The sequence below is a fragment of the Ptychodera flava genome, chromosome 19 (genome assembly GCF_041260155.1).
Source record: "Ptychodera flava strain L36383 chromosome 19, AS_Pfla_20210202, whole genome shotgun sequence".
NCBI lineage: Eukaryota > Metazoa > Hemichordata > Enteropneusta > Ptychoderidae > Ptychodera > Ptychodera flava.
Window position 1 is genome coordinate 19,806,963 of NC_091946.1, and position 27,551 is coordinate 19,834,513.

The 27,551-nt window shown below is 38.4% G+C and overlaps 1 protein-coding gene across 2 annotated transcripts in view; it reads right to left on the reverse strand.

The window, feature by feature from the left end:
- Positions 1 to 27,551, reverse strand: part of LOC139118821 (retinoblastoma-associated protein-like) — a 66,019-nt gene that overhangs the window by 35,736 nt on the left and 2,732 nt on the right. The window contains exons 3-7 of one of the 2 annotated variants that reach the window (XM_070682304.1): positions 25,214 to 25,269; positions 7,623 to 7,715; positions 3,461 to 3,592; positions 1,008 to 1,132; positions 85 to 195 (exon numbers count right to left, since the gene is read on the reverse strand). In XM_070682304.1, coding sequence (XP_070538405.1) covers positions 85 to 195; positions 1,008 to 1,132; positions 3,461 to 3,592; positions 7,623 to 7,715; positions 25,214 to 25,269 — 517 coding nt within the window. Of the gene's footprint in view, positions 1 to 78; positions 196 to 1,007; positions 1,133 to 3,460; positions 3,593 to 7,622; positions 7,716 to 25,213; positions 25,270 to 27,551 lie in introns of both variants that reach the window. The other variant, XM_070682303.1, reaches the window with a different exon arrangement.

The following is a 27,551-nucleotide window of genomic DNA, read 5'->3' on the forward strand; positions in this document are numbered from 1 at the left end:
AGAACACTGCACACTACGATTAATGCGGTTGTACAAAATCATTGCAGTTTCATGAATAATGATATGAAATTCACTTACACTTACCGTAGGGTGGTTTGAGCAGGAAAGTGGGGGACATTCTGATTGCGTGATCAATACAACAAAGTAAAAGCTGGAATGGCAGCACCAGTTCATTGCAGTTCTGAAGTAAAAGACCTGAAAAAATTTCAAAACACAGAATTTCTTACTTACAAATCTTGTACAACATGGAAGAGCATTTGCTCCTAATTCCATAACAAGCGGGTATAATTCTACAAAGAGAAACCCTGGTTTTTTTCATCAGTCAGCAGTTCTAAATTCCACATCAGACTATAAAAGGTGATTACCATTTATAATATTATCAAAGACCCAAAAATGACAAATATTGCCTTAAATAACAAAACATATTTCATCACAATTTGATAAAATCAGAATAGGGTCATACCTAGAGACCTGTTCACAGAATATTTAAACTGTCAGACCAACCTTTATGAAGGAATTTTTGCCCAAAAACAGCAAAATTAGCCTCAAAAATACAAATGTGCATATTTCATCACAATTTGAATAAATCTGAATAAGGTATACCAAATATTAAAACTGCCTGATCAGTTGTTCAGATTTTTGCAAAAAAACCAGCAAAATTAGCCTCAAAAATACAAATTTGCATATTTCATCACAATTTGAACAAATCTGATTAAGGTTATTCCTGGGGACCTGCGCACCATACATGAATGGAATCAAACAGGTCAATTTGAAGTAGTTTTGAATCTGAAAAGTTGAATGATGCCATATAACAACACACAATCATCTATTTAATAAAATAAAGTCCATGTCACTGACAGCAGAGCTAATCATCAAAAGTTACAGCTACTGTCCCTTCAATTGCAATGGCCTATTCTATAAAGACTGTGATCAAACTTCAATTCACATAGGCACCGGGAACTGAGAAGCATGTCTCTCACTTCCGTATGTGAAGACACCGTACTTACTTTTGGCAAGGATAAAGAGACACCAACAGGACTTCATTTTGGCGCTGGTATTTGATTGATGATTGGAGGGATTAACACCATTGTTAAACTCATCACTCTCATTTTGGAAGACTTCATGGTAGATTCTGTGGATATACACACAGAAAAAACATCATATTTGTATATCATAACTTTTGCATGTAGCATAACATACAAAAATATGTATCCAATCCTTGAAATAAGAGCCAAACTTAATGTCTTCTTAAAGGAGCATATTCAATACGGGGTGTGATGTCGTGGAATAAGTTGAAAACACAAGTAACATCTTTCGAGACTTACGTCTTATTGAAGCCATTATTGGGAAGAATTTTAAATTTACCTTCTCTGTAGATTTTTAGATGTTATATTTGTCCTTTTAAGATATTTTTATGTGGCTGTTGTGTTTTGGATTTCTTAATCCTGGGAACCTTAGGGGAGATAAACTCTTTTATGAGTTTATCAGGCTACTCTCATTAACCCTTTTCCTGCCAGACAGTAATACTGTATCACTTCCCCATCAGCCAAGTCAGTAAAAAGCGGTATTGAGCCAAAACATGACGTATTTTCACCCACTTGGCTTGGTACATGTATGTTATAGCATCTTTTGTCCAAAAAAATCAACTTTACAGTATTATGTTTTCAACAGCCTTCAAATGTACAGTATTATGTTAAAATACATCATATGGAATACGTTGTGTTTCATTAATTTTAACCATCTTGACCTGGTGGTGAAATATGGACTTGGCAGGAAAAGGGTTAAATAAGGTCAAATAAATGTTAATATAAAAATACATGACTACGTTCAGAACAGAGACTAAAGTTTTGTTGATAAAACAGCATTTACAAAAGGCAGACATATCATATGTACCACAAGCCAATGCCTTCCTGCAAAAAATAGGCCAACTAAATTTTCATAATTTATAAATCATAAATTTTCATAATTTGTAAAAGCCATACACATATGGGGGGTGTCTTTGGAATCAACAATGAGTCAGATCTAAATTTGTGAGGAAAAATAAACAGATGTTCATGCTGCACTTTTTACAAACAGAAATTTCAACACACTCTAAACCACTGATCGTGCACAACAAAATTACGATTTGACTGCAATGGGACGAGTTCATGACCTTATGAAAACTGACGTCCCATTTACTGGTTCTGATGTTCATAAAATCACAGTGAAGGACAAATGTAACATGAGAAATGTTGCCACATTCATTTTTTTCTATGAAGCGGAACCAGTCGTAACTTTAAACTAGTTTCCTTGGCATTTTAATTCTCTGTGTGAAAATTTGTGGTTTCTGTTTTCTATCCTTCAAAGCATTTTATGATGCTAAGTGTTTCAGGTTGTAAAATGTGGATGGTTTTGTCAACAAGTGTACAGTGAAAAATGTCCTTCACAGACACATCACCTCTACAATATGAATAACTTATCCTTATGGAAATATTTTTTCAAGCCAAAAGTTACCAGTTGAATAGAATTATACCTCTTTATCAACATACAACTCTCTATAAAGGACACACACCTCTCTATAAGGGACATATACCTCTCTATAAGGGACATATACCTGTCTAAAGGGGATGTTCACCTCTCTATAAAGGACGTATACCTCTCTATAGAGGACATACACCTCTCTATAAGGGATGTATACCTCTCTATAAAGGACATACACCTCTCTATAAGGGATGTATACCTCTCTATAAAGGACATACACCTCTATAAGTGACACTGATGCAGTTTTAAGGGCTGCACATAGGGGACACATCATTCTGATTCTCAATTCTACAGAAATTGTCTTCTGCTTGTGTGGATTCTCTAAAGCTTGTGAAACAACTGATGTTTTCACCATCTTCGTTTTTTTTAAATCAATCTTTAATTTATCCTCATAGAGTTAACATAGGGAATAGCAATTATTTTGAATTTAAAATCTCAGTAAAATCTTAGGTGATTTGTTTCTCGATCACTAAAGTTTGCATGGTGACTCCTCAAATTTTGATTATCAAAGAGAATAATTCAAAGCTTCCTTGAGGAAAGTTTGAGCAAAAGCTTCAACTTTCACTTTCTTGGCACATACTTTCTCAATAGACGGGTCTTACCGCATTTGATTCTGGACATGTAGTCTATCATATTTTTTGGTTATGAACAAAGTCCAAATGCTATGCCAAATCAAATAGCACAGTAGTAGACTGCAATATAAGTTCAGGTGAACTTGTCACAAGAACACCAAAACAAAATTTGCGAACCTTTGAATTCGCTAGAGCCACAAATTTTTTTTTTTTAAATGCATGCAAGTATCAAACAACATGAGTTAATGGTACCATATTTTTGCTAAACCCAAATATATTTCACGGAATATGTGTACGGGTTTTTTTTCGTCTTCCCCTCCCCATATCAATAGTCAAGAAATTCAAGATCGAAACCAACTTATACTTACTTTTCAAATTTATTATACAGAGGAGCAGCCACTATAAATTTCCTTTCCACATTTGTCAGATACGTCAGCACGTGTTCACTGATAGTGCACTCGTTCTTCACAGACCTGATGTTCTTGTAGAACGTCACAATGCTGATGAAAGTACAGAATGATTACAAGAAGTAAGCGTTTGCCCTGGTTAAATTCCTCGGTAGATAAGATTTTACCTTGGGTGTGACAAGAGGTACTGCAGGAAAATATTGTATAATGTCAAGGGGTCAAATTTCATAACTCTATAATTACAAAGTAGATCATAAATTTGTTATTTAGGTGAGTTAAAAAATCACTGTTACATGTGTAGTGCTTCCTTATTTTCTGTGTAATGAATACGTGAGTACGCGAGGCAATGATGGATTTGTGGCACAGAAGTCGAATGTCCTCTCCGGGACAACATTCTACTGAAATGTATCTGATAAGTGATTTACAGTCAATATATTACACCTACTGTACGCACAGCCAGGCAATTTCCTTAGCATTCAATTGAAAGCAATGATACATTTTGATCTATGGGTTCAGCTGAAAAGTGTGATGACTTGCATTACAGGTTGTGTGGGCTGTCAATTAAAAAATACCTGTTACCATTAATCTTTGCAGAAATCTCATTATTAACCATTGTATGGGGCGGTTTTATGTTTTGGTCAAAGGTACGGACAGGTTCAGTTCTCAAAACTGAATGAAATGCAACATAGAAGCCGTGTAAGGAAATTTAAATTTAAATTTTAAAATATTATCCGCATCTATTTTATCATTTCACAACACAGGGGTATAAATGAAACTACAGCATATCTAATAGTATATTTAGACATTTTGAATCAAAGTTTGATTTACAACTGAGCATCACTATGTGGAGAGATCTTTATGCAGATACATGTATCTGTCACACTTCAATGCAAATGCATTGTTCTGGTTACAGTGCAATCATCTAGACTGAAAGATTCCGTCGCGTGCGGGCGCTCCGGCGCACTGCGACCTACGACCCTTTACCACGACTGAAGGCACACTGTACCTGGCCGCGGCAAACTCAAAGAAAAAATAGTACCGCCCACAACTGACTTCACAGACTTTTCAAATATGTAAATCATGGTAGTGTAATTTGAATATTGCTCACGTGGGCTGTTTACGGGCATAATGAACACGCGGTAGTCAAGACAACAATGTCAATCAACTGCATCGGCAGCGCCGACATTGCATAATCGCAGATGAAAACAACGACACGTGTGTGTAAGCTTACGCTGGCCAAATGTCGGAGAAAAAACTTACATGTAGATACAGTTGTCTTTATGGCTCAATTGACGCCTATAAAAAAACTCCATAGCATCTTTCTCGCTGAGCGCAGCAGAATGTGCAGTCTGCGGAGAGAGTGTAGACTCTCGGAAGAAAAGGTCGATCTTTTCAAAAACGACCGATAATCGCCGAGAAACTGAAGTGACTCTACAGTGCAGTGGAACTGACGTCTGGACATCACAGCGGAGCCTGCCTTTGTAAAAAATAAACACAGTGTGCTTCGTCGATGGCAATTCTATTTCTAACAAGATTTTCTTGATAGACATCGCAACTGAGTAATCTCCGCCACTCTCTCGTCATAGCCTCTGGTGAACTGAACACAACCTGGAATTTACCACGCACAATTTGTTCCTTGGTACGTACGTCGTTTCGGAGATCTGAACCGATCAAAGCCGCCTTCACTGTTCACACCCATTTCGCTGCACTTCTGCACTTGATCTTTCATGAGTGAAATAAGGGGCGAAATCCCCAGAACGATCGATCCTGAACGGTTCTTAAGTGTGTCCATAACTTTGGGTGCCAGCGTGTAAATCATAGATTTCCCATACCGTGGGGCCCTGTTGGTAAAATAGCGAACACATCTCTGCCGCCGCAAAAACTCTTTGAGTGCGTCTCTTTGCTCTCTTTTCAACATAATATTATATACATACATCAGAACATTTACTGACTGCCTCGGCAATGCGAGTGGGCGATTGTTCGGATCGGCCATAATGATCAAATCGGAACGCTAGACACAGACGTCAACGTGAGTATAGCTTCGGCCGTTTGATTTTCAATACTTTGAGTTTGAGAAAACACGTTGTGTTTGTTGACAAACGAGACATGATATAAGCTTAGGCGGGACAAAAGCCGGGCGACAGTTTTGAATATGCTAATCACGATCACGCACTGAGTGAGCGATGTGGGCGTCTTGTTACCCTACATACTGTCAATTAACTCGTTTCTGTAATACGATTGGTTCCAACAAAATTTTGTTGAAGAACAGATTTCAACAGTGTGCCTTCAGTCGTGGTAAAGGGTCGTAGGTCGCAGTGCGCCGGAGCGCCCGCACGCGACGGAATCTTTCAGTCTACAGTGCAATCATCCTGATGAGTTATTGTTTGTAGATATCAAAACGTTCATGAAATTTTCCATTGTCGACACAAACTGAATTAAAGTGTGCAAATTCAAAATTATTTGGAAGGATAAATTAAATTGAGTTAAGACAGACCATTACAGTAAAATCCCACGTGTTTGGACAAATGCAATGTTCACACACTCTCCTTTTAGCAGGTTGTGGAATGCTTCAGGTTGAATACTGGCATAAAAAAATCATGTCTGACTGGGTTCATAGTGGTCCTGGAGTGGCTGGGATTTGTGATGTTATTACCGGTCACGACCACAGCCAGTGTGCAAATTAATCCTCTTTCAACCAGACTACATAGACAAATCCCAGTGTTTTATCCAGGATGGCATCAAAATGGGGATTTTCTCCTTTACCAGAATATTTAGGGATGATTTCACCAACTCATGTGTTATAAATGTACTAGTATCTCTTGTTATAAATGTACTTGTATCTCTTAGGTGTGACTGGCACCCTTGGGGGGAGGCTGTTCCTCTGGATAAATTACTAAGGGGTGCCAACATGTCAACAGAGGGGGAATCCCACCAGCCCCCTGTCTAGATGAAATATTGCAATCATAGAAATAAATACCACTTGGGAGAAAGAGGGTCAACTTCTATCCACAACTTACTGTGTAAACAGTCCAAAAGTCTCATCTTTTGTTAGCTATCTTGTAAATTTTTGTCATGTCTCCTGACAGATGTGTAAAAGTACACCAACACTGTTCACCTCTGTCATTACATCATCACAATGTAACACATTATGGGAGAGGGGACATGATTAACCCTTTGAGTGCTGTAATTTTTCCCACCAAAATTTTGGTGCAACATTTTACCATTTTTTATGAATTTTTCGGCGAGTCTTTTAATCAGTTTTGGCAAAATGGACATCACATTTTATTGGCTTAAGTTTTTATCAAAATTTTGGTAAAAATCTGAAAAACATTAACTGGAATGAATTTTATAAAGGTGACAAAAATCGACTTTGGCACTCAAAGGGTTAAACACACAAATGACTTAACATATACATTTATTAGATTGAGGAAAGTCAAAATATGATTTTACAAATAGTTCCACGTTGTAAAAAACAGTGTTGTTCAGGAATGTTACTCAAGTCTTTTCACAGCTATGTTAAGGACGATAAAATAAACCATAAAATGCTTCAGCAATCGCCCAATATGCTTTGAATTTAATTGTCTGTGTTCACTACATAACTATAGCCTTAATATTTAAGTCAACTGGAAAATAAGAGACATTAAAATGTCCACATCAAAGTGAAAATAAAACTGGCGAAACAGGTGTTCCTGACATTAATGGATACCGCCTCAAGTTTGAAAGAACGACTCAACTCATAAACTTAATAGTTTCTGCTGACATTGCATTGTACAATCATGAAATAATAGACTTCGAAATTATGAACAAACACTCAGTTCTGTAAAAGCAAAACAATCACTCCATATGGTCACTTTTTTCCCACTAAAATTTAGTGCAACATTTTACCAATTTTTATGAATTTTTCTGTATATGTTTTGATAATTTTGGAGCAAATGGACATCATAGTACAATAACTACAGTTTTTTTTCAAAATTTTGGCAAAAATCTGAAAAAATTTGACCAGGGTATATTTTGTAAAGGCGACAAAAATTGATTTTGACACTCAAAGGCTTAACATGTCTTTTTTATCATATTTTCAAAAACACGACATCCCGGAAACCATTTCAATAAAAGAGGCACTTACTTCATATCAGCCACTCTGAGTACCTGTGTCAACGTGACACAAGGTCTTTCCTGGAATCTTTTATCGCTGTCATCATCTACCTTCTGCTTAAACCTGCACAAAAAATAGAAGGGGAAAAACTTAAACATTATTATCGATTTTACTGGAAATTTTACGGCAGCTTTCAGAATAAAATTGCCTGCCTTGTGCTTGAAACATACAATCCAAGGTACATGTAGATTTTGTGGAAAGGATATTTTTATCAAAAATGGAAGTCCTCAAAATTTTACCACACTTTACTCAGGTACATCCACAGATTGTGTTGAGTTATCATATGTTAAAAGCTGAAGATAGAGTTCAATTTTTAGTCTTAATTCTTTGTCAATATCAAGAATTTAACATCATCCCATCAAATCATGTGAACGGTTGCCATCTTGAATTGAATGCAGGTAAAATTGATGTAATTTGATTTTCTAATTAGCCAATAATTGTACAGTGATCCCAGTTTTTCTCTCATGTTTTTTAAAACAGCCCGCTTATAAACTCTCCTCCAAATGGCTCCAGGTTAGTAACAGCAAAATTTTCCAAGCTGTTAGAACTTAATTAAACAGAATAAAATTTTGTGCTGTACAAAACAATCATCAAATTTTTCCACTTTTTGACATATTAGCTTTTGTTGGTTACAAAAAACACACAAGGTGCTGTGCATAAACTCAATTGCTTCAAAGATTCATGGAAAACATCCATTCACGTTTTTTTTGAAAAATTCATTTGAGAGATTACTGCTCTTTCGGTTCCCATTTATCAAAACTTATTATTCTTAAACCGTACTTCAAAATCTTTGAATGCATGCACGGTGGAATCTCAAGTACACCCATTTGTCATTATCTTCAAATATGGATTCTATTTACATGTAAGGACACAATGCCATCAAAACATGGTACAATGCTGCGAAGGGCATTCATAATGTATCGACGAAAGAAATAGCACACCGTCAGGAAAAATTACAAAATTTTGAAACTGGATATTTATTGAAAACTTCTCATTACAGATGTAATTACTGATTATTGATTACAGATGTTTTTCTGAAATACTAGTAGCCTTTCATAAAACATTAACCTTTTGAGTGCTGTAATTTTTTCCCGCTAAAATTTTTGTGCAACATTTTACCAATAACAATTTTTAAAATTTTTCTGTCATTCTTTTGATAATTTTGGACAAAATGGATATCACATTTCATTGGCTAACATCTTTTATTAAAATTATGTCAAAAGTCTGAAAAAAAATTGATTGGGGTATATTTTATGAAGGTGACAAAAATTGACTTTGGTGCTGAATGGGTTAACTGCTAGATGCTGTCAAGAATTCACTGCTGTGCCTAAAGTAATATTTATTGTCCTCAATTTATATTTCTTGACAAGTATTACTGTACATGTAATTTTTGTACGCCGCATTTACAGTTCCAATATGGTACCAAGTTTTCTATGAACGGCTGATCTGGTAATCTAGGTTGTACCTCACATTTGAATACCTTTTCAAGACACCACGATAACTTGAACACAACCTGCAAACAACATTTTACCAAAGTGTATTTATTGAAATTCAAGCTACTGAACGACATAAAATTAGCAATCCCTTTGAAAATGTCTTCAGAGTGTCAGGAGATCTTTGATCACAATTCACCGTCTGAATTCCCTTATGAACATTGGAAAGAGAAGCTGCAATTTTTCTAGTCTTGACTTTTGTTTAATGGACTGTGGGACAGGTTTTACAGCTGAATACACTACAAAACTTCATAATTAAACAATTTCTAGTTACTGTTTAATTATTCATAAAAAAGATACTGTATTTAACAAAGACACCAGCAAAATATCTATCAATGCAGATTACAGAGAAAGCAGAGCTGAAATATCTCCAAACTAAAAGTGTTTCCAGTACTTTAACATTCAATATTTTCATTTTTTCTTACCCTTCATATTTGCACTGTTGTTTAGCACTTGTTGTCACCCACAAGCAAACAAGGACAAACTCTTTTACAAGAGTTAACAACTGTCAAAGCCTTTCTTAATTTATCTACACCAGTTTGTGAGAAGAATCATTTCAATGGTAGCTACCAGTACTGTACATGAAACCTACAATTTTTAGTAGATTAACAATATTTATTACATAAAAGACTGACTCACTGGTACCTGTTCTGGGAAACAATTTAGTTTCTCAGCAACCAACCAGCAAATAAACATTGTCACACCAGGAAAAACTTTTGCATTGACAAATTTCAGCATCAGCTGGTAGTATAGATTAACTTAAAGGCATTGCTCGCGATCCCTGGGATCGCCTTTGTTCTAGTCTATAAGAGGATTACGGAGGTGTGATAACCTTTTGTTTTCCATTGAAATTGTAATCAGGTTGGTAAATTTTCTGATGAGACAATCTGGTGCCAACGCATGCCTTTAATTTATAGACATCATCCTAAGATAACACTAACAGGATTGATCCTGACTGATAAACAATGGATTGACACCACGGAACACAAAGGACTATTTGCTTTCTAATTAATGTCAGTGATAATATTTTTTTTTCCATTTATCACTCACTCGTTTTGTAAAAACCTATCTATTAGTGATGTAATATGGCATTTATGAAGGCGTATTGGGAAGGCTGTGATGGATTCTGCTCTAAGCTGACAGAGAAGGTCCAAACCAATAATAAATATTTGGATTTACGGCTTGAATTACAAGGCCTGATTTATGAGATTACTGCCTACGCAAAGATAGCAACTGCATACGTACTTTTGGACAAAAGTGAAGTTTTGGGCCAGTTTCATACTGACTCTATAGGTTTACATACAAGTGTACCTATGGTTATGTGTATCTCTGTATGTCTGTGCTTGTACGTGGGTTTGTGTATGGGAAAGTGTGTGTATAAATGCTTTACCTTGTATAAGAATGTACAGGTACAATGAAAGACGATACATGGGCTGTTTGATAAAACAGCAGTGGTATATATGTATGCAGCAAGCTTCCTTATCAGAATAAATAACATAAAACTGATGTTAACGTGTCGGTTATATTGAATCTGTAATGAGGGTATGAATCGTAATAGTAATTATCATTATATTAATTATCATTACTAGAAGGCTAAATACAGTTTATGAATGCATCTTTCTTTAAATAAAATTATGTTGTTATTACACCATGGAAATCTCTCGCTAGAGTCAAACAGTGTATTCCCTAATGAGCTGGTGTCATCTACATAAATATTGTTTTGCAGAATCTGTGTAATAATTGACATTGCTTGATTTTTGTGTTGGCAGACGGTAAAACAATGACTTTGATAAAAATCATAGAAGATATTGTAAAAATATGTATGGTTTCATAGATATTTCACAAAAGATAGCGTAAAAAATGTCTGTCACTAGGCTAACTTGCTATATCTATGTATATATATGTATCTATGGTAGCTGACATTCAGATGATGTAATTATTTAGTTTCCCTTGGCCCATGGTGTGAAAATCTTGGTCTCTATGCAAAACCAAGAATGTTATAAGTCATACTGCCAGTAGGGAATTCATTTCAATTTGAAAAATACAAAGAAAAAAAATATTAAGCAAAAAAAGAATCCCTTAAAGGTAGGAAAATCGGTTCCATGGATCGAGTTTGTTCTAGTCCGTAAGAGGATTATGAAGGTGTCATAGCCTTTTGTTTTCCATTGAAATTGTAATCTAGTGAGTAAATTTCCTGGCAAGACAATCTGACACCTGACCCATGCCTTTAATGTATTTCAGTCATTATATGCAAGATAATTATCGATGAAAAGTGTTTCAACATCGTTACATTTAACCTCTTCATCCCATGATAAATGATAAATGTACCTTGATAGGCTGGTGTTCAGGTACAGCAAGTGTGACATAATATGTTCAATTTACCGGCTATGCTGTCAACCCCACATATCTCCTGGCTTCCACAACTGTGAAAGAAAACATCCTCCAGTTCTATTGTCTTAATGACAGATTTATGTGTAATTCATATATTAATTAAACATGTACAAATGCAGTGTGGTCACCAAGTTTGTGACAATCCCAGGACAAAACGAAATCCCCCTCAAGGCAAAATCCTGATTGATCAATTAAGGCACACAAAAACAACCATTGATCCGTTCAATTGTGTAGAACTTGTCCTGATGGTTTCAAGGAACATTTGAAGGACAATGCTATTGTTGGCTGGATGATAAGTAGAAACTGTAATCTTAATGCTGGCTTTTGGTAGCCCTGAATAAGTGTCTGGACTCGGCCGAGTTACAATATCAAACACCTTTGATGACAGAAGCCACAAGATAGTGGAATACATATACCTAATGCTAAAAGAGAATTTACTGTAAGAGGATGCAGCACGGCCAGTATTTATATGTCATAAAAACACTTCTTGAATTGCCTTTTGATATTTCTCAAATTCATCAGTTTATATTCGGCACCATTGCTTCCAAATACACTCACATATCAAAAATTGCAATCTTGAAATGAATTAGACTTTAACATAACAATATCTGTGCAACAAAACCAAAGGATGTAGAGGAACAGCAACTCTAAACAGGACCTCAGCTAACTACTTCATTAAATTGTGATTATTATGTAAGAGATTATAAAATTACCATAATTTTTAACAACAGTAGTTATATTGTCAACCTTGTACATCATTGTCAACTTGCTGGGAATTTTACAATGATTGTGAAAAGCAGTTTCGAAGAAAGTCTTAACCCTTTTCCTGCCAAGTCGGTGAAAATCCGCTTGAAATTCGGTGTAGCTAGAATCTGAGCAGCCATGGCCGTTATCCTGCCAAGGCGGTGGAAATCGGGCTACTTTTTGGTACCCCCTTTCCTGCCTAGTCGACGGAACTACGTGTAGCAAACCCTTGCTCGCGCTAGGGGTCGTTCGAGGACAGGTTTTGGGCGAGGAACGGCGTTTGCTCTCGAAATGGGTTCACAGAGAGTCCAACGACAGGGAAAGGTGCGGAAGCTACCCAGCCCAGTCCCCACCCCGGTGGGGGACTGGTTTTTTTGGGGGGGACGAGTAGCGTACTTGGCAGGTTAGCACGTTGACGTATTCTAGCGGAGTTTGGGTTAACTTGGCTCTGAGGCACTACATAGATTGTGGCCGAAATTGACCGTCTCGGCAACGCTAATCTGTAAGGCAACCGCCTAAGACCGCCTCAGCTGGCGGTGCAATTTTTTGCCAATGGTGCGAGACGAAAATCACGGACTTGGTCCTGATTGACGGGAAGTGCGGACGGATTTGACGGACTCGGCTTTCTGTAAGGCAACCGCCTAAGACCGCCTCAGCTGGCGGTGCAATTTTTTGCCAATGGTGCGAGACGAAAATCACGGACTTGGTCCTGATTGACGGGAAGTGTGGACGGATTTGACGGACTCGGCTTGATTAGTCCCTGACATGGAACTGATCCGAACGGACTTGAGCGACATTTGTGAAGGGTAACCACCGCTTTTAACCGACTTGTTACCTTCTCGAAAAGACTACCCACTCAGATGTCGGACGTTGTCGGCTGCACTTGGCTCTAGACGTTCAAGCCGTGCAACGAAACACACCGCCTCAGCTTGCCATTCACGAACATGGCCTCAAAATTTGATACCATTGTTCACCGACTTGGCGGCTGCGGTTAGGTGCGTGAACCGTTGTTCACCGACTTGTTACGCCTATGTTGTCCCTGTGAAGTTCGGCTAACGGCCGAGTCTAACGGGAGTTGGCAGACCTGTGTTTGGTTTATACCGTAGTATGACCGACTCAGGTAGAGGTACCTGTCGGTATATTCCGCGTTTTACGCACTCGGGCGTCAATGACGGGTCGTCATCACCGCTGATGACGTAGACGTGCTGGCCACGTTATTTGAAGGAGCCATGTTTGCCCAACTGGACGAGGCCGAGACAGCCGTTGACAATTTTGGCATCCTTCATCTTTGACCGCCTTAGTTGGGTAAGCCGCTCGGCAGGCGACGGTTATGACCTAAACAAGCCGCTGAAGCACTGTTCGTTGCCGTACAAGAACGAGACGGCCAGTCCATTACTGCTTAATGGGCGATCTGTCGGGTTGGCTTGTCACCGACTTGGATGACAATACGCCCTGCGCAGGCGTACTTAGAAGGGACATGAGGTTAAAGATACGGGTTTCCCACCCGTACTAAACATGGGCTTGGGCCAACGTCCTTGGGTGGCAGGTGCGCATGCCACGTACCCAGCTGGACGGAATGTCAAGTTGAGATGCTAATGACATTGACTATGTTATGCTAAGTGCTCGAGGGATTTGCATCGCAAATGAGTATTATTAGCATATCAAATGGTGCGGACAGGCAATTTACATGACGGGTAGGAATGTCAGCGCCGGTTGGTGGACTGATTGCCGTAGGTCCATTATAATAACAGGTGGATGCATATATTAACACCCCTGCGTCCAATCATGTCCAGGGCTTTGTTTCCCTGTGGCTTTAAAAGGGAGGGACCTGCTAGTCTGTCGACACTGTTCCAGACATGAGCTTGACGGACCGCAAAAGTTTTCTGAAGGCGAGCAGACGACTGAAGCTCAAAGATGCAGAGTCTCCGGGCGGTAGTGGTAGCGATCGTTGTGATGTCCCTAGTAAACGTTCTAAGAAGTCGGGCAAGAAACGCTCCCGTAAGGCGAAGCCATCTCCGGCTGAAAAACCCAGTGGTAAGCGTAAACGTAAGAGCGATCGTTCTGCCGATGAGGATGATGACGGGTCACCGGTCGCCAGTGGTTCTCACCCGGCTGCTCCGGGAGAGACTACTTCACCTGCAGAGACTACATCTGCTCTTGTGGGAGATACTTCACCTGCACAGACTACGTCTGCTGCTGCTAGTGAGACAGTGAGTAACGAGACGGCTGATGCCATTGGTTCTCCCCGGCTGCTCCGGGAGAGACACCACCTGTTGCTACTATGAGCCCTCATCCTGCGTCAGGAGAGGTTCCTGTGCCCAGTGCGAAAGAGCTTGAGTCCTCGTCATCAGCAGAGGCTGCCCAGCCCGCTCCTGCCATAGTTTCGTGTGCTGCGATGTCCCCGCCGAAAAGATAGTGCGGAGGGTTCGTTATCAGGATAGCCCACCTGATTTTGAGCCAGATATGATCCTTGATGCCGCTACGGGCGAGTTCAGGCCAGACGCCCAGACGACGGTGATATCACCACTGAGTCCGACTCGGAGGTTGACGAGGATGCGGCAGAGGACGATGACTTTTATGACAGGCAGTATGTAGGTGAGGCAAGCTCTGACGACGATGATGACGTTGCTGCTGTGTTGGCGGAGGACGACACCCCTCCTGTCTGGCGTATGTCGGAGACTACCGATGCTAATATATTTGAGGAGACCGATTTTGACCATGAGAGAGGACCGACTTTCACCTTGCCCAGCCACGCCCGTGAGCTCGATTACTTTTTTAAGTTTATTCCAGCTACACTGATCAGATTGGCCAAGGACGAGACTAATAAATACGCCAAATTCCACCAGCGATATATCCACTAGGAAAATAGATAAATACTGGCGTAACGCTGACTACCGAGAGGTGCAGGCGTTCATTGGCGTCTTAGTCTGTATGGGTGTCGACCGTAAATCATCAGTGGAGGATTATTGGTCTAGCGATCCCTTTCTGAGAAACCAGGGTATTTCTACTGTGATTACCCGCAGTCGCTTTCAGCAGCTTATGCGATACTTTCATCTGGCAGACCCAGAGAACGATCCACGTCGTGATCCTGATGAGGCACGCCGCCGACGTCGGTGTCAGGAGGATCCCCTGTATAAAATCAATCCATGGATGGAGCCCATAGTTGACCGGTGCGTAAATAATTATAAGATGGGTAGAGAGATCTCCATCGACGAGGGCATGGTGCGATTTAAGGGCCGTTCTAAATTTAAGCAGAGATTACCGCATAAGCCTGATCGAGACGGTTTCAAGATATGGCAGCTGTGCGACTCCACCACTGCATACATCGCTAACTTTGCACCGTACCTAGGTGTGAAATTTCGGGATCGGACTGATGGGAGACGGCAGGAGCGAGGTGTGGTGAAAAGAATTACGATGGAGCTGGTCCAGCCATTCTGTGGATATAATCACAGCCTATTCTGTGATAGCCTGTTTAGCACGGTCGTTACTGCTAGAGAGCTGATGGAGACCGGGATCTACATGGTCGGGAGTTTTAACCGCCGTAATCGTCGCACCATGCCCCCTCAATTAATTCCGCCGGGTAAGAGGAAGCGCCTTCCTCTGTCTGTTGGGGATATGAAAGCCACGACCAGAACGGACTCTCGTCTTAACATCACTGCTTATCAGGATAGTAACGCTCAGGTGCTGATCTTGAATACGGTCTATCCACCCTTGGAGTGCGTGCCAGTGGGGGAGGGAGACGAGCGGCGACAAGTGCCTCTGTCGCTGTATAATTATCGCCGGTACATGGGAGGCGTCGACCGAGCCAACCAGAAGCGCAAGTACTTTCACACTGGGCGCAAGAACCACAGATGGTGGACATATCTGGCATGTTACCTGATTGATGTTGCCCTGGTAAATGCATATATATGCTTCAAGCATGTACACCCTGATAGTAAGCTGACCCATAAGATGTTTCATCTGCGTGTCGGGAAACAACTCATTGGCGGTTATTGTGGGCGATCGCAGCCCAGTGTGAGAGAGGTCGAGGCCACCGTTTCTCTTGCCTCGTACATCAATCCACAAAATCAGCCGATGCACGTTGTCAGCCGTTTGGAGGGGCGGCAGAAATGCTGTAAAGTATGCAGCAGAGAGGGTAAGACCACTGCGAGCGGACGACTGTCTGAGACGTCCAAAGGATGTAGTCTGTGCGGGGTTCATCTTCACGAGGGCGAGTGTTTTGCGGCTTTTCATCATCGCATGATGCTACGAGGTAAGAGGAGCATTGGCGTGCAGACCTCTACTCACACAGCCCCGACGACACCCATCAGCAAGAGAACCCGACGTAAATAACGGACAGGGGACAGCTTCGCCTAACAGTGGCTTGACTGTATTCTTAACACGGACCATGATCACATTTTGAGCACGGTTGTGCCGTTTGTTTGTGCTTTACGATCCTGCTGATTGTAAATTGAAACACGGATTATTTTGTACAATCCCCCGATTGTAATCTTTGTAACACGGACCATGCACTCGGACGTCGAGACAGACTCTGAGATTTATTATTCGGCATAATGTAAATTATTCCCGAATAAAATACTATCTATGGATCGCATATTTTCGTTTGTTTTGTTTAGACGGATTATTTTGTACAATTCCCCCTATTATAATTTTTGAAACATGGATCTGCCACCCCGATTGTAATTTTTGAAACACGGACCATGCACTCGGACGTCGAGACAGACTCCGAGATTTATTGTTCGGCATAATGTAAATTATTCCCGAATAAAATACTATCTATGATCGCATATTTTCGTTTGTTTTGTTTTTACCCCCACTTTCGTTTTTGGCAGATCCGTAAGGACGCTATAGTAATGGATGAACGTGCGTTGTATCACGTGGGAGGGGCACAGCCCAACGGAGGCTGTGCTCGTGCGACGTAGACGTTGTACCAACCATCTGTCGTTGGGGTTAGTGCATAGAGCAGTTGCACTGTCCAGAGCTAAGGTGGTACAAAACTGCACCTTAGTAACAACTGCACAACTAACCTGTTAGGAAACGGTAACACTAACGAGCTAAGTGTTCACTGAACTGGCCAAACTACGTACACGCCTTCCTTCAATGGCGGAACTATGTCGTTGACACTACGTCAAAGCAGACTGCACTGTGCGACTCTTCCAAGTCGTTCAAAGTACGTGGCCAAGTGACACAACCCAGGGAAACAGGACAGGTTTGAGGGTGCTGCCGCACCCATAGCACTAACCCCTGGGTCTTCTACTAACCCACGAGAGAGGTGACGTTTCCCCGGTGTGGCCGTGCGTGCCGGCGAACAAGCTTTACTTCCGCGAAAGTAAGCTAGAAAAGGGCATAAAAGTGCATGCCCCCGGGGCAAACAACGCCCGTGACCTCGTCATTTTCTGGACACAACCTCATCAGCGGTTGCCCCTCTATACGGGCATGCAAAAATTTTTGAAGTCTAACACGTATATGTCGGTAATCGTACCCCGAAAATGCGGTATTTTCCCGCCAAATGCCTGGCAGGAAAGCGTGCAGGAGAGCCTATCTTCTGTAGACACGGAAAAGGGGGGCCGGTTTTGACCGACTTGGCAGGATAACGGACAGGGGCGCTCGGCAGGAAAGGGTTAAATCCAAGCTTTCACATTAAAGCTCTTTTATATAATTTTGCAGTGTCTTCACCGTATCAAATTATAAATTGTTGAATTAACATTTACACTGTAATCAATCCTTATCCTGCCAAGTTCATATGTCATCAATCGGTAAAATTGGTTTACCAATCCAGTGAGGCATAACAGGTCCCATGTCTTACATTTTAATAAACATGTGAATATTTGAAGGCCCATGAATATCTACCTGAAGATACTGTTGATATAATTTCACAAACTAAACCTGCTTTAATAATTAACATACCATGCTAACAGGTGAAAACACACACAGGTTTGGGCACAATACCACTTTTTACTGACTTTGCAGATGAGGATATGATACTGTCTGGCAGGATTAATATTAAATAGAAATACATTTACTCCTGTCTTTTCATGACTTACAATCAATGTACAGATTAGCATATTCAGGTGTGGAAAATCACTATGATTGCTATTGTTATATTCATTGTGAATAAAAACAATGATTAAACTCTTTTCACGAAAAAGAAAGTGCTGTAACAAAGCGTACATGACAGAAAATTCCAATCTTTCCATTTATATGAGAGAGTCACAGTGTAACCATTTTCTTTTGAAAAAAAAAATGAAGGTCAGTGTCAAATAAACAAGGAGTCCAGAAGCAGATTATGGGAGTATAGGAATCCCCGATTCTATGCCCTTGCTGAGCATATTTAGGTAAACAAGTGTTTAAAATTGAAATACATTGGTACTGGTAGCGTTACTTCCTTGTTTGAACTTCCAAGAATCACAGGTGTAGGCTGGCTACCTAACTGTCTGGTAAACATAATATTTCACGGACAATAGGAGTAGGCAACTAATTGGCAGCCAGATGGTTGGCTTACTAATAATTTCGCTGCTTTCTCCATTAGACAAATGATGAAAAACTTGAATACACTCAAGTTCAACGGACTGAATAATGTACTTCACAGTTCTGGGGCGACCAGATGGCCAACTTACTACCTGGCAAAAATCCAATTTCACTAGATACAGTAATTTGTTTGTTGGCACATACATGATACATGAAAACAGTGACACACACAAAGTTGTGGGGCAGGGTTTTGATTTGCTAAAAGCAATCAAAATGGAAGGTCCAGTATTAACAGAGAATTATCGAAAGTAGGTTTATTAAAACAAACAACATGCTTGTGTTATCAGGCTTTGCACCAGATATTCACAGAATTTAACACTCTTTCTGATTTTTATGTACAAAGAAAAATATCTACAACTTCTATGAACAGGGACCTGTTACATGTACACCAAAAATCATTTCTTCCAGCTTGAAACAGCCACTTTTGTCTCAACTTATGAAACTTTTGTTTCGAAACGTCCACCCAACAAGGAGTCACTGCTTCCAGACAAACAATTGTCTAAAATATTGTTCATTATTAGTAATCAATAAAGTGTGAAGTGCCCATCTCTTTGATGAGCCAAGTCTATTTTCACTTCTCTCCCTTCAACCATTGTAATCTAATAGCAGCGGACACCTGTTAACAACTCAATTATAACTTCACTTCTTTGCAATTTAACCCTTTCCCTGAGAAATGATAACATCCGGGTTCTACTGGTAAGAAAAACCCTGAATGTATACAAAAGACCTTAAAAAGACCTATCCTTGAATTTAGCAGTCCTTTCTGATTTTAACTAAACTGCTGGTGAAAACAGTGTTTACATGTAAGGTACACTGCACCTTGGGAAAATATTTTCACTTTCAAAATTTTACAATTCTTCTTATGATCTAGCACTAGTGGGGGCTCATTTTAAAGCTCTTGGAGTTAGGAAAATTTTCACCATCTTTATTTTTTGAAAATCACAAATTTTATTGTTCTCTAGACTTAACACAAGGATGACAGTCATTTTGAATTTCAACTATCAGTAAATGTCAGGTTATTTGTTTCTCTAGTGCTGAACTTTGCATGGTGACCTGTGTGACCCGTGATTGTTATTCTTGATTTGGTAAGAAACTAGTTCAAAATTTCATTGAGAAAGTTTGAGCAAAAGTTTAATCTTTCACTTTCATGGCACATACTATATCTTAACTAACTGAGCAAAATATTGCCCCTTACAGACTTGATAGATTTGCATGACGATGTAATACACAATGCATATGCCATGGATACTGTATGAGAATTCTGTCCCTCATGGGGTTCACAATCCGTACTTCAGTTAGCTGACAGTATGTTCACTTTTTATGAATTTGCCAATTATTAAACTTCCTTCGACAAGTACCATGTATTTTGTGTTATGTGATCTGTCCAATGCCAACCAACAGTTTGATTACGGATGTTTATATTTGAAACATCAAAATCACACAAGCTATTTGCTGCAGCTGCGCAATATTGTAAATAACAGTTATTGAATGCCAGTTACTGAATAATGACAGAACTGTATATTTCAGGAAGGAATCGAGCAATGGTTACAAAAGTTTACGGAAAAGCTAGGTATTTCCAACCAGTAAAATATGTAAACAAGTCATACGTTACATCAGGATTGAATTGTGGGCAATATGCAGTGGCAACTGACATGAACCTGGTAAATGTAGTTTAAGCGAGCTCATTAGCTTTGATACCCTCAACACCACAGACAGAACAAAGGACATCACAGAAAACGCAAACAATTTCAGAGATATACAGCATGTTTCATTAAACAGTTGCTCTTCAAAACAGCCCTGGGGCCCAGGATCACTGTATCCAGTACTGACATTCAGTTTTATATAACAAATACATACATTAATGCCTCATTTAAATTGCCTCTAATGCCATCTGACATGTAATTCCACTTAACTATACCTGACATGCTGAAGGCATGGGTCATAATTTAGATCTAGCTTTTTTATCAGATTGAATGAAGTAAAGAATATCAAAAATTAACGCTATTAAGAATTCTAAACCTTAGCAATTACTGCAAGAGAAAAAAATTAATAAATTTAAGCTGTTATTGTCTGGAGACAATATCTAATATCTAAAACTTGTATTTTCTGCAAGAAAGACAGATGTTTGGTTTTTCTATTCATTTTGACAGCCAATGATGACAATTATATAATGTTGGTTTCTAATAAAGTTAATAAAGAGAAAAACTAGCTGTAAGGCCAGGAAGAAAAAATAAATTGTTCATCGGAATCGCCGCTTCTACTTTGGCATATTTGGAAATTTTTTTTTTTTTTTGATCGCGGCAAATTCTTACTTCCGCATTACAAATATTTTTAGTACTGCCGCTGGTGGCGCCCTACACTGTGTAGGGTTTTCGCGGGCACGGGATTCTGAATGAGACTTCATTCGTGTTCGGACTTAGTTGACCGCCAACACGTTGTTGTTACGTCTAAATTTGGCGAATCACGACGCAAAGTGGGTCGATTTGGCCAGAAATTTGCTCGTTTTGTAAAGGTTAGTACATGTCACATGAGTATTAATTTGATCGCCAACATTCGACGTGATGGCCAACAGTTAGTTCCAGAGACGCTATTCAGTGCAGTGTTTGTCCTGATATTACGTTCGGCGATTTGTTCAACAAGATCGTGACAGCAGATGGACGGTGCATCCGATTGAATGAAAATTGCATCGAAAGTATAAAAATTTACGGCAATGACAAAACACATGGTTGCGTCGATGTTAAAGTACGATCTGAATGATGACTATATAACTTCACTCCGATCACAGTACAGTGTTGTTAGACCATAATGTAAAATGTGTGTATATATATAGACAGTGGTAAAGAGGCCAAAACATGGGGCCAAAGTAAAATGAAAAAACTCAGATGCTAGGTCCCACCAGGACAATATTAAAGGACAATACTGAATTGTTGAATTTCAGTGATTTGCTGTACATTTCAGTTTTATTCTGAGAGAATCCTTCAATGTTGAACTGCTCAGAATGTGTTGTGCAAACACTAACTGTGAATGTAATGGCCTATGTTATTGTTTGGAAATATAGTATTGAATTCAGTTACCAGTATCAGTGTTTCTTGTCTGAGATATTTCAGGTAAAAAGGGAAACAATTATCTTGCCTTGTCTGCATCTGTACAAAATGCCACCACCGCGTTTACCTTCGGCCTTAAAAAAAATAAAAAAAAATTTTCGCTCGCCGCTCCTGGGACTTGGTCCAAAAAATCCGATGAACAAGATTTTTTTTTCTCTGGCCTAAGTCATTTTCTTTAGATGATTTTTGAAAAAAACATTAAACAGACTTGCCACAGAGAGAAATGGAAATACAAGAACCATTTATCAAGGATGTACATTGTGAAAGGCCAATCCTGGGTGACTGTATGATTGACTAATGATGCAGGGACTTCTTTTATGAATTGGGGGGAAAGGAAAATGACGCAGAGATATCATCTGTAATCGATACATGCCCTCAGGGCTGTAAATAGTCCTTAAGCTATTAGTAAAATATGCATTTCCCTGAACTGATTTTTGTAAAGTTAAAACACGTGTTGGAAAGGGATGCAAAACACATATCTTGCACTAAATCTTGTAACAATCATAAAACACGCACTCCACCAGCAGTGAATTCTTAATCACAGATGATCGACACATATTTTGATCGGTATAAACATTCATTTCATACAATATGGATGGAATTTTTGTTTTTTAAATATTAATGAGTATCAATGCAGGCAGTACACAGATCATAAATTATTGCTCTGTTATCATATTTCATGCCATTTTTAAAACTATTTTGGCACCACGATGCAAAATTTATTGTCTTTTTTGGTAATAAACCAAAATCTTCACCTCAGGTACTCTCATGAATTTATAGTATCATTACTGTTCTATGCAACGAATACTGCCTTTTTTGTCATTTTATCTGCGGTAACACCACTCCTGAAATTATTTTTCCTACTATACAACCAATTGTGGGAATTTATTTCAAAAATCACACGTCTCCCCATTTCTCAAGTACCTGTGACCTTCTAATTGAGATTTTGTGTTTTCATGTATAGTGTAAATATATCGTAAATCTTTTGATATCAACAAAAATCTCAAATTTTTGTAAACTTTTGTTTATGTGGTCACATAGTGCATTCACACTGTACATACAGCACCTGCATTGAACTTCTGATGACTTGTGTTTCATTCCCTCAACCTTTCCTGTTTGTACATGAGTGCTGTAATTTTTTCCCTTTAAAATTTCAGTCAAACATTTTACCAAGTGTTATGAATTTTTCTGTAATTTTTGATAATTTCAGAGCGAATGGCCACAACCTTACTATAGCTACAATTCTTGACCAAAATTTTCGGAAAAATCTGAAAAAAAAATTGTGTAGATCTGAAAAAGTTTCTGGCTATGTACGTTATATTCTATAAAGAAAACAAAGTTGACTTTGGCACTCAAAGGTTTAATCATTATTGAAAAAGATGTTTGGGGGCAGAACTGTCATGGTGGAACTAGATTTTTTTGAATTGATTGACGAGTGAAGAATTTGGAATTGTACCTGTGTTAACATCAACTATTCAGATGCTAATCAGACTTAAATCTGGATAAATTTCGACCAAGCTACACCAAAATCCTTGTGGACACTTTAAATATCTGTCTTCTATCAGTCTTCTTAAATTTTGTATGTTCAGTTTCAGTGCAAACAACAGTATTGCGTTGGATACAATCTTATAGGTTCAAAGACTGGTCACAAGTTAAAGAAAAGCACCAATCACAGAGGACCTTGAAAGACTCCTACAGGTCAGCAGAAACTGCAGAGGTGAAGTCACATGACACAACACAACAGTTAAAACAAATTACTTTAACCTTTCACGACCATGGTTTAGACAATATTTATTGTTATCAATGGGGGTGTGGACCTGTTACAGAGAATTAGGGGTGAACAGAAAAAATAATAATTAAATATTTAAAAGATGCTGACTACAGGCATATTTTGTTTAATATGAACTATTTGAGATTAGTTACAATACTCAGAATCTTGACACATGCTTAACCCTTTGAGCGCCACAGTCAATTTCTGTCACCTTCATGAAATATTTCCTAAAATTTTTTTTCTGATTTTTTGCCAAAATATTGATAGAAAACTGTAGCAAATGAAATGTGATGTCCACTTGATCCAAAGTTATCAAACAAATTACAAAAAAATTTCATAAAAATAGATAAAAAGTTGCACTAAAATTTTGTACGAAAAATTACAGCATTCACAGGGTTACTGTAACCTGTTTATCATCACGGTTTGGTCCTAACCCATAGTTATTATTAATGATTATCGCCCTGATTACATGGAATAAAGGTGAACAGAGGTCAGAGAGTACCTGTGCCACTACCTACAAGCTCAGATAAAGGAAACGCTGACAAAATGTGGAATGTACCAGAAATATATGCAAATGAGTTGTTGACGGGTCACGTTGCCCTCACAAGCACACTAAAAACCACACCCACACAAACCAAAAGACTTTGTCCCTTTGACATAGTTTCAGTTTTATGGCTTCACTATGACAGAAATACTGTGATACTGTGACATTGGGAGGTGGTGATGAAATATTATTGGGTTTCCTTTTCTGATTGAAATGAACCTACTAGTACATGTACAATTTTACAAAAATTTAAAAGTAATGTCACAACTTCATGCGCAAATTTTACCTTATTATCTTAATTTCTTATGACTATATATTTAGAACCCTTCTAACATATTGGGACATTTTGAACAGAAAGTCTCCACCTGCCCAAGTTTCTATGTCATGATATACCTTCCTTATAACAACCATGATCTTCAATAAAATTGGCCATGTATGACATTAGTTCAATTAAACCATGCCGTAATTATGCATGTTGAGGTTGGCAGTGTGTGTTGAAGTATCCATCAGTTCATTACCATAAAATAAGTTCATTTTGGGAAAAACATCAAAAAATTACCATATGTTATTGTATTCTTTATCCATTCCATTCATGAACAGTTTAAGTTTAACCCTTTCACCACCCTGGTTTGGCCCAAACCCATCTTTATCAAAATTGAGTATGGATCTGTCACAAGGAACTGGGGGTGAGAAAAGCTTAAGGTGCTCTTTTGATCACTCAAAAGTAAATTCAAGGTTTTGACACACAGATACACACACAGATACACACACAGACACACACAGACACAGACATATATATATAATATATATATATATATATATATATATATATATATATATATATATATATATATATATAATATATATATTTTTTTTTTTTTTTTTTTTTTTTTTTTTTTAATTATACAAATACAAGAAAAATAAAATAATACCAATAGACATTGCATTTGCTCCTTCAACTTGTTTTGACATCACTAAGGACTTACTTTGTCTCCATGGCAGCAATGTAAATACAGCACACAACCCATGCCTTGTGGTCACTCTGCAACAATGAGAAACATCATATCAGCATATTACCATGACAACTGTCATGCATCATGTTTTGTCATTCTCCAATAAAGGCTGTGTCACATTCAAGATTATTAAAGGCGGAGCCTCCCTTTAAAAGGACGCCAAGGTATGGCGGCGTTCATTGTGTAAGTGGACACCAAACAGGCTACACGCGGGCACTCGCTCCAGGAAATGCAACTTTTTAGTTTTCCCCGGCCGCAAAAACCCCAGACAGACTGCCAAGCAGTCAGCGTGACGTTGCTTCTGATCGAACTCTGTGGTTATTTTCAAAGTCTAACGCGACTGGAAGACAATATTGTAGGAAATTCGAGCGTTTGTGGTGGGGAATCAATGACCATTGACTATTTGAACTGACCGTCAATCAAAAGCTTGCATAAACTCTGTTTGCAGGATTAGCAACATGTGACCAAAGGTTGAGATGAGTTTGTGTAATTAATGTTATAGAAATCAAACATCATACTGGTCATTGTTTGACTGGGAGGAGAACTCCACTAATGCGAGAACCAGGGATTGAAAAGTGCCGCTTTAAATCTACGACATAGTCTATGCTGAATTCACTCAGCAAAAAGATACTTAAGATTCTTAAATCTTACAATTCTTTTCTGGAGCATGAATGGTTCTCATTTTGAAAACTGGAGAATGCTGTATATATATGAAAATGTGTATATGTACGCAGGTACATACATACACGTACATACATACACACACACATTACATACTTACATATACAAACATATATACATCCATATGTAAAGACACATACATGTGGAATTGAATCACAAGTCTTGGTCACAACAGAATAATTTAATGTCTATTCTATGTACTTGACTATAACTGAACTCTCAATTGCTCTGTGGGACTACATGGAGCACCTTCTTCTCTCAACAAAGACGTGACTTCATTGGACATAATTCACACATGAAAACACAGAGTCTGATGACCTCTACAGAAGACACATGTAGTGTGAATCTCTGAGTAACACATAAGTCCTTTTTGAACTTGTTATCAATTTTTACACCATATATATATATATATATATATATATATATATATATATATATATATATATATATATATATATATATATATATATATATTTTTATTTATTTTTTTTTTATATATATATATATACACACACACACCATATCTGTCGCTAGCTCTCATAATCTTCAGATATACACACACATTAATTAATCTGGCTGTGAACTTGTTATCAATTTTTACACCATATATATATATATATATATATATATATATATATATATATATATATATATATATATATATATATATATACACCATATCTGTCGCTAGCTCTCATAATCTTCAGATATACACACACATTAATTAATCTGGCTGTGGAAGTTAAATACCAGTGTAATCTCAGCTGTGTAGGCGGTAAATGGAAATTACTTTAACAGCAAAAGAATAACTTGTTGACTGAGCATTAATATTGGGAAGTGGGTTGGGCCGATACTAATTACATTCTGGAAACTTCTCTATCAGCATTGAAACTACCAAAGCAATACAAAATATAGGTATGAGAAAACACTGATTATACATTTTTTGGATCTAATAATTCTACATCAATGTGAAACTGCAAAGAGATCACAGGGCACAGTAAATCAATAATGCAATCATTCATCTTGATCTGATTGTATGGTACAGTTAGTCTGTACATAATGTTTGTGAACAAATTGCAAATTGCACCTCTGGGACAGATATTTGGACTTTCACACTTTTACAATTCTTTTCTGATATACCACTTTTGGGGGTTCATTTTAAAGCTCTTGGTGTAAGAAAACTTTTCACTGGCTTAGTTTTTTTGAAATTCGAAAATTTCATTTTTCTTCAAAGAGTTAACACAGGGATGACAGCCATTTTGTATTTTAAATATCGGTAAATCTTGGGTTGTTTCTCCAGTACCAAATTTGCATGGTGACCCCGGATTTTTATTCTTGATTTTGAGAAAGAATGGTTGCAAGATTCCTTGGGGAAAGTTGGAGCCAAAGTTTTTCACTTTCGAGGCACATACTACCTTAATGGAGATCAAATGCAGTGAAACTGCAAACCGTTGAGCAAAGGGATACTTGGGTCCTTATCAAACTACACATTTTCTGATCCACCTAAATGGTCAGACAAATTAGAGCTTGTTATTTGTCATATGTTTCTTGGAATAATTCATCACACTGTCTGGTTGTAAAAAAGGTCTATCTTGAAATGTTTAAGCTATTAGTTGATCAAACTTGCAGG